Here is a 9,215-nt window from a genome sequence, read left to right on the forward strand (position 1 = left end):
ATAATTTATTCAACGTTGTTGAGAATTGAAATTGGTCACATGAAATGCACATCCGAGTTTAGGAAGGTAACATTATTAAAGTAATGCGCCTAAAGCAACTATACATTTTGCAGCTTTGCGAGGACCGTGGTAATTTTGCTAAACGGCGCGCCTCGAATTCTAAGGATAAAACAGAACTTAATTAAAACGAGGGCTATGCAATTGTCATTTTTGTTTGACATGATGCATCTTGACTCTAATTTAAAAGGGTTCTCAAATTACATTTGGAGGGCCATGGACTATTTATTATCTACTACGGTTCACCCCTAATCTACTTTGAAAATAAACCCAATTAATTAGATAAAGAAAGAAAATTAGAGAACCTCTATTCGTTCGAAATAAAATTTCAATCTACTGGCTAATTAGAAAAATATTGAATTAAGGGAATATTTAATTCAAGAATCTAATTCACAACTGCTTTCAAACTTGACCCAACGAGCCTACTTAGCCTTCCAATTTCCAATTATCCCATTTCCTACCTACTTAGCCTTCCAATTTTAATCATCTTATCCCGTTGTGAATAACACAACTCAGCATTATACAATCAGGTAAGCATGCTTGATTCAGCTTTTACTAATTTTAACATGACTCTGAACCTTAGCTTCACTAATGGGCATGTTTACAAGGCAGAATAGGAGTGAATCGATACAAGCCAATATTTAGCAATTCACTGGAATCAAATGGTTACCCAAGCTAAGGTAACTGGTCTACAGTATAATCTAAACAAGAATCTACAACCCAAAGCATTACACTAAACCTTTATACAAAACCTTAATAAATCTTTTAACTAGCACCCACTTAGATTCGTTAAGAGAAAAATAAGTAAATGGAATCCATAGTTCATACATCAATACAAATGCGAACTTACTACTGCAGACTACTCTTCACGCATGAATTCAGAAAAACCTAACTGACATTTGTAATTCAAAGCCTAACTACGTAATATTGAAACAGCAAGAGAAACATGGGAGGTCAAATTCAAATGCAGCTTCTATTCAACCAGAATTTTGTTAGAATTACATGTCCAGCAGTTGTACGGTACTCATAAGCTAAAGAAAAGTACCTGAAATTCGAAAACAACACGGAAAATGAGGAAGCAGCAGCAGGACAGTAGCAATAACATTGATCAGCAAAAGAAACCACCAGGTAAACCAGTTTTAAACCAGGAAACGAAGTGCAACACTCACGAGAACGCGGCCAGAACTTTAAAAGAAACAAACTTTCTAAAATACCAAACTCAAATCATTTCAGCCTAGATAGCACGGAAACTATTTCAGAAATTGAAAACTTCAGAAATCAAATCAAAGCTCAATGGAACAGTAGCCAATTTTTTAGCAGTTTCAGTTTTTCTTTTTTGAGTCCTTCCCTCTTCCCTTAGGTCTGTCCCTTCTCTTAAGTTGGTATCTCTCTTAGAAAGTTTTTCTTCCTAATCTCCTCAGCCCTCCCTTGTCTCTGTGTGTGTCTATCCTTGTGTGTCTATTTAAAGACTAGAGCCAACTCCCTTTTTATTCAAATTTTTCCCTTTCCATCTTGTATATTCCTTTACCATGTGTATTCCTTAGCCTTTTAATCACCCCCCCCCCATGTTCTTTTGATTTCCAACTCTTAAAAGGGTCCTTAAACGAGTGTAGTTTCCACTATCAATGCCCTTTTCTATTTTTTAATTCATTCCATTAACCTACTGCTTTTAATTAATTCATTAATGCAATTTCTACCCTATCACTACTTCCTAAGTTAGGTAAACAATCTCCTTCTATTGAATAATTCCCAGACTAACCCTTTAAGTTCATAATTATTCATTTAGAATCTCTGAAAGTTATAAACATTTACAGAACTTCTAGGCAACAAAACCAAAGGGCATCAGTTTCTGAAACCTAAATAGGTTTAGCATTGAAACAGAGTCAAAAATAACCCTTCATATGAACAATCTGAACTAACATTAACAAGAAACGAAAATTGAAGAGCCTATTTGAGATTCGACCTTTGACACATTTAACATAATCATCTTAACAAGGAATCAAAACATCACGAGGATACTAATATGCTGCCTATTAGAATAATATAAACCTAAATTGAAAATTGACAACCTATCGATTCAAAGGCAAATCCATGAACTTTAAACAACTATTCACAGAATCTGTAAAACAAACCTACAATCAGAAATCAAAACAAACAGGACCAAATAAATTTAAAAGGAAAATTGAAATTAACAGAAATAAATATGAATAAATAAACTAACCTAAAGCAAAGAAATCGTGTTCGAAGCTAGTCGTAACTTTACTCAGAAAAATTGACCAATCAAAAACATATGTAGAAGAGAAGGAGAAGAGGCAAAGGTGAAATGGATTTAAAGAGGAGCAGAAAACAATAAAGGGAACTCACCGGCTAGACTTGAAATTACCCTTGATACTTCGATTCACCCGAAACTGATGTTACTCATTTGTTCTTTGCCAAGAACAAATGAGTAACATTGGTTTTGTAGTGAATCAACCTTCTAATCATAGAAAACTAGAGGCTTGACTCGATGCATGTCATCAGGTTCAATGGAAATTGATTTTGAAATTTTAGGGTTAAAACTTGGATTTAAAATTCTACGAGTCTTGGTTAGATTCGAAGGAAACTAATGATGGATTTGGTAAGAGGGGCTCGGGGTGGTTCTATGGTGTAAAGATGAGAGTGATTGGATAGGCTAGGGTTTTTGACTGAACTTCGATTGAAGATTCGAGGCGCTTGGCTATGATTCGAAGAGAGGTGTTTGGATATTTGGAATAGGGAGGTCGAGGGGGTTCTGGGGTGTATTTCTGGGGTTGTTTGGCCACCGTCCGTCGCCGTGGGCGATTTCCGGCGGGCGGAAGGCGGTGGTGTGTGGTGGTATGTGTTTTGGTCTCTGAAGAGACAAATGGGGAGTGTTTGGCATATTAAAATGAAGAATTAACCGGGGCCATTGGATTAGAGGAGATTGATGTCCCAGATCAGTTAGGAAAGGGAAAACGGGGTCGTTTGGAGTTTTATCGGGCAGGCCGGGTATGGGAATAGGTCGAGTTGTGGGAAGGCTTGGGACTGTTTGATCAAAGCGTGTCCAAACGACGTCGTTTGGTTTTGGTAGGGGCTGGACCGGTTGGGCTTTGGTTTTGGGTAATCGTTTGGGCTTCTTGAATTAAACTGAATTTGGCCCATTTCCGACTTCCTTTTCTTTTCTTCCCTTTTTTCAAAAATTAAAACTAAAATCCTAAATTAAATTATAAACACCCAAATTAATTTTAAAATACTAATTAACTCTAAGTGATAATTATCACGAATAATTACATACTAAATTAAAAGAAAATCACACAATTTGATTAAAAATACAAAAATATGTTATTATTTTTGAACTTTCATTTTTTGTAAAATACCTAATCATTTAATTAATTCGAAAAAATTTAAAAATCAAATCCTAAATGCAGATACTATATTTTTGTATTTTCAATGCGTTAATAAAATTCAACATGTACACAAATATATGCAAACAATCAGGCAAATTGCACAGTAATTCCTAGAATAATGCATAATTAAAGAAAAAGACCTAATTTTGAGAATTCTTTTGGAATAATTCATGTGAGGCAAAAATCATGTGCTCATAGCTGCCCCTCATTGCCCGGAAACATGAAGAGTTTTCGTGCAAAGATAAAGTGAGCTGATACGAGCGATTTTTGCCCGTTTGAAAACTCCGTGGGAAGCATTTTTGAAAGAATTTGACCGAACCTCTGCTTCAAAGGTTTCCTACATATCCTTGGCTATAAAGGAATCAGGTCACTGTAGTTCGGGAAGCTTCGGTAGCTGGGACTACCATGAGTTGTGGTTTCACTGTTACTGCTGTTGCTGCTGATACTGCTTACTGACAACCTTATTACACCATGACAAAAATGAAGAAGCTAGACTAAGCCATAATCTATGCTTTACAGTGATTTATTTTCAAACTTGGTCTTGTGACTGTTGTTGCCTTGTTGATTTGTATTTCCCTCAGTTATTCCTTTGCTGCTGCCTCGAATTGTATTCTTGAGATGCTTTCCCTCTCCTCTAGGTGGGTGCCTGATTGTTAAACCTCAAAACGTCTACCTTCGACCATTGTTGCCTATCCTCTGTTATATAGGCGGGCTCCTGATTACTCGAACCTGAATTGCTTTTCTCTTCATTCTCCATTTGGACAATTGATTACTGAAACTTGAATTGTATTCCCTTGTTCTCCAGGTGGACGCTTGATTGCTGAATATTCAACTGCTTTTCTTCGTTCTCCAGGTGGACGCCTGATTGCCTGAACTTGAATTGTATCCCCTTATTCTCCAGGTGGATGACTGACCACTAAAACATGAATTGTTGTTTCTCATTCTCCAAGTGGACGCCTGATTACTAAATCTTCAACTGGTTTTTCTCGTTCTCCAGGTGGATGCCTGATTTGCCTGAACTTGAATCGGTGTTCCTTGTTCTCCAGGTGGACGCCTGATTACTAAATCTTCAACTTCTTTTCATCGTTCTCCACGTGGATGCCTGATTTGCCTGAACTTGAATCGCTTCTTCCCTTCGTTTTCCATGCGGGTTCCTGATTATTTGAAATTTGAATTGTATTCCCTTGTTCTCCAGGTGGGTTCCTGACTGCTGAGTGTATTCCCTGCTCTCCAGGTGGGCTTCTGACCTCAAAATGAATAAAGCGAAGAATTTGAAAGCTAAAATTTAAATTGTACTCCCTTGTTCTCCAGGCGGGCTCCTGATTGCTGAAACTCGAACCGTTGTTCCTTGTTCACCAGGTGGACGCCTGATTGCTGATACTCCAACAAAAATAGACAAAACAAAGAAAATTTTCTGCCCCAGTTTGGTGGTTGGGTACAAATGTAAGTGTAAAATGGATCACATAACCAAATATCAATAAGAACTTGAAAGTTAGGTCCCATTTTTCAGGAGGGTCCTAAGAACTCTTAATTAAATGACAATTTTAAATCTAAGTTGTGTCTTCTAAAGGTGTGACTTCTACTAAATCTTGTTATCTAAGAGGGTCTTAAACTACTCCCCATTATCCAGGAGGGGCCTGAAAACTCCTCATTTAATCCTATCTTAAGCATGCAAACTTTGAAATCGACTTATATTCCTTTGGGGTACACTTATGCTAGATCTTGCTTTTTACGATTGTTTCAATTTTTAAACTAGGTCCCATTTTTTCAGGAGGGTCCTGAGAATTTCCGATTAAATTGGGGAAAAGGTGGAAAAAGATGGTGTTTTCTGTAGGGGGAAAAAGTTGAGAAAGCAGAAAATCATAAACATTAATCTGGGAAAGAAGTGAAGTTAGAATCTTTGTTCTCATGGGGTAATGTCCAAAGTGTATCTCAAACATACAAACTTCGGAGCTCCACATATGATCCTTTATGGTGCATTTATGCCAAATTCCGCATGGTTATGTTGAATTTTAAACTAGGTCCCATTTTCCAGGAGGGTCCTGAGAATTTCCGCAATCAAATCTACCTAGTACTTACTCTCCCTACGGATGATTTCCCGAAACAAATGTCATTTTCGCCCCTGTTTCAAATCAAAGAAAATTTCGTCAGTTTAAAACGTGGTGGTTTGTTGTGGCATTCTTGCTGGAGGTGGTTTTCTCTTTGCCATTCTTTGCTTCATCCAACTGCCTTGAACTGATCGAAAAGATTGTTTTGACCTTTTGACTGATCCTTAACTGCAAGATCCCCAACTGCTATTCTCCCCTCCTGACCTTTCTGCCTGAAACCGTACATCTCCCACGACATTACTGAACCATTCAACTGTTTTGACTTTTGCTTACACCATAGGTCCCATTTTTCATCATATCATCTTTGGCACGTTCTAGCTGCATTTTGCTTTGAGCAATTCCGAAACTAGTAGTAAGCTTTGGAATTCCTTCTTACAAGGCTAAACTTGGAAGAGCTTTAGAGAAGTAAAATTAACAGATATGAAATGCAAGGATTTTAAGAATAAAGAAAAGAATCCAAATTTGGATGACTGTTGGAGATAGGAAAAGGGACTTATCTGAGTGGAATCACCAGCGCCAGATCATGGTATGCATTTGGATTAATCAGCCCAGTCTATTTAACCAACCTTTTTTCCAATTGTTTTGCTTTGTGCTCCAAGATCTTCCATAACGCAAATTTACTTTCCACTAACTTTACGGACCTTGTTCGACTTGCGGTGCCCCGAAGGGTTTTCACCGACAAACCTCTCTCATTTGTTGATTCCTCAATTACTTGTCGCCTGATGGTGCCCGTGAAGGTTTTCACCAATAATACTCTCTCATTTTTATTTTCTCTCAGCTTTCGTCGCCTCATGGTGCCCATGAGGGTTTTCACCAATAAGACTCTCTCATGTTCATTACTTTCCCTGCTTGGACCAGAGTATTACTCTGATATGAATCACCTCAATTTGCTCGACTTGGAATCTCTCGAAAACTGATCGGAAGGTCTTTCTTTGGACCGTAATGTGGCTTTTGGATTGGGTTAGAAATAAAGGGTATCAAAGGCTCAAAATAATTTTGACATGGGTTTAAAATTACAACTTTTGGAATCACATTTCTTATTACAAATATAACCTCTGCCCCAGTTCCTTGCTTGGGGATCTTTGGATATTTTATTTCACTTTGACCGAGTCGTGAAGCTGCCTACGTATCCTTAATAGGAATCAGGTCAGACGTAGTTCACACATGAATTTCCTTGTTGTTATACTTTTTACTTCTTTTCTTTTCTCTTTTTCTTTTCTTTCTTTTTCTCTCTTTTTCGTTATTGATTCCAAAAGAGGGGTATGAAAGAAAGAAATAAGGCTCAAAATGGGGAACAAAAGGGTAAAGTATTTAGATAGCATAACAAATTGTCTTCGTCATTTCAACCTTCGAAATAATGCCAAATACAAACAATCAACAATTATACCAAAGAAATCATACATAATATCTTTTTACTGCATCAGCATTGATAGCCATGTCTATGCATTTTCCTTTGATATCTGTTAAACATAAAGCACCATTGGACAATACTCTGGTCACAACGAATGGCCCTTGCCAATTTGGGGAGAACTTGCCTTTCGCTTCAGCCTAGTGTGGAAGGATACGTTTTAGCACCTGCTGGCCCACTTCAAACTTCCGGAGACGTACCTTTTTGTTGTATGCTCTTGCCATTCTCTTTTGATATAACTGGCCATGACACACTACTGCCAATCATTTTTCATCAATCAAATTCAACTGCTCCAAACGGGTTTTGACCCACTCATTATGATCAATTTCAGCCTCAGCGACAATCCGAAGGGACGGGATTTCAACTTCTGCAGGTATCACTACTTCAGTTCCATATACCAACAAATAAGGAGTTGCACCTACTGAAGTACGGACAGTAGTGCGATAACCCAGCAACGCAAACGGTAATTTTTCATGCCATTGCCTGGAACTTTCTACCATTTTCCGAAGTATCTTCTTTATGTTTTTGTTGGCTGCCTCAACTGCTCCATTCGCCTTGGGACGATATTGGGTAGAATTGCGATGTGTAATCTTAAACTGTTGGCATACCTCTTCCATCAATTTACTGTTAAGATTAGCACCATTATCCGTGATGATCTCCTTTGGGTTTCCGAATTGACAGATGATATTTGAGTGAACAAAATCGACCACTTCTTTCTTGGTCACCGATTTGAAAGTTTTGGCCTCAACCCTCTTGGTGAAATAATCAATGGCTACCAGAATGAATCTATGCCTGTTGGATGTTGCTAACTCAATTGGTCCAATGATATCCATGCCCCAAGCAACGAAGGGCCATGGTGCCGACATCGTGTGCAATTCCGATGGTGGATAATGAATCAAATCTCTGTGTATCTGGCATTGATGATATTTGCGCACAAAACTGATATAATCTCACTCCATGGTGAGCCAATAATAACCTGCTTGGACAATTTTCTTTGCCAACACATACCCGCTCATATGTGGTCTGCAAACTCCTGAATGTACTTCGGACATGACAGCCGTAGCTTGTCTAGCATCTATGCATCTTAACAATCCAAGGTCTGATGTCCTTTTATACAAAACTCCTCCACTTAAGAAGAATCCACTCGCCAACCGTCGAATTGTTCTCTTCTGATCCCCCGTGGCTTGCACTGGATATATCCCCATTCTGATGTAATCTTTAATATCATAAAACCACGGTTCGCCATCAAGTTCTTCTTCAATCATGTTGCAGTATACATGCTGATATCGTACTTGAATGTGCAAAGGATTGACATAGGCTTTGTCCGGATGGTGCAACATTGACACTAGGGTAGCTAAAGCATCGGCGACCTCATTATGGACCCTAGGAATATGTCTAAACTCCACTGATCGAAACCGTTGACAAAGATCATGCAAACATTGTCGGTATGGTATGAGCTTCAAATCTCGTGTTTCCCATTCTCCTTGAATTTGATGTACCAGAAGATTCGAGTCTCCCAAGACCAAAACTTCCTGGACATCCATGTCTGCAGCTAGCCTCAAACCCAAAATGCATGCCTCGTACTCAGCCATATTGTTGGTACAATAAAAACAAAGTTGAGCCGTGACAGGATAGTGATGCCCTATTTCAAAAATAAGCACAGCTCCTATTCCGACTCCTTTCATGTTAGCCGCCCCATCAAAGAATAGTTTCCAGCCTGGTTTTTCAATTTGCTCCAGTTCATCGATATGCATCACCTCTTCATCAGGAAAGTAAGTTTTCAATGGCTCGTACTCATCATCAACCGGATTCTTGGCCAAATGATTGGCCAATGCTTGGGCTTTCATCGCAGTCCGAGTCACATAGATTATGTCAAACTCTATGAGCAAAATCTGCCACTTCGCAAGTTTTCCTGTCGGCATTGCCTTTTGAAAGATATTCTTCAATGGATCCAAGCGTGAAATGAGGTAAGTAGTGTAGGATGACAAATAATGTTTCAATTTCTGTGCCACCCAAGTTAGGGCGCAACATGTCCTTTCCAGGTGAGTGTACTTAACCTCATAAGTCGTGAACTTCTTACTAAGATAGTAGATGGCCTGTTCTTTCCAACCGGTGACGTCATGCTGCCCTAGTACACAGCCAAATGAATTTTCTAGGACAGTCAAGTAAAGAATCAAAGGTCTCTCTGGTTCTGGCGGTACCAGCACAGGCTGGTTAGACAAGTATCCCTTTATCTCA

The 9,215-nt window shown here is 38.7% G+C and overlaps 1 protein-coding gene across 1 annotated transcript; it reads right to left on the reverse strand.

Moving 5' to 3' along the window:
* Positions 1 to 5,678: 5,678 nt before the first annotated feature.
* LOC138883061 (uncharacterized) lies at positions 5,679 to 8,899 on the reverse strand. The gene is made up of 3 exons (XM_070163720.1): positions 8,590 to 8,899; positions 8,130 to 8,382; positions 5,679 to 5,781 (listed from the first exon to the last, which is right to left on the reverse strand). Exons 1-3 carry the CDS (start codon positions 8,897 to 8,899, stop codon positions 5,679 to 5,681), a joined length of 666 nt encoding a protein of 221 aa, XP_070019821.1.
* Between the last annotated feature and the right edge of the window lie 316 nt (positions 8,900 to 9,215).

The sequence above is a fragment of the Nicotiana sylvestris genome, chromosome 12 (genome assembly GCF_000393655.2).
Source record: "Nicotiana sylvestris chromosome 12, ASM39365v2, whole genome shotgun sequence".
NCBI classification, from domain to species: Eukaryota; Viridiplantae; Streptophyta; class Magnoliopsida; order Solanales; family Solanaceae; genus Nicotiana; species Nicotiana sylvestris.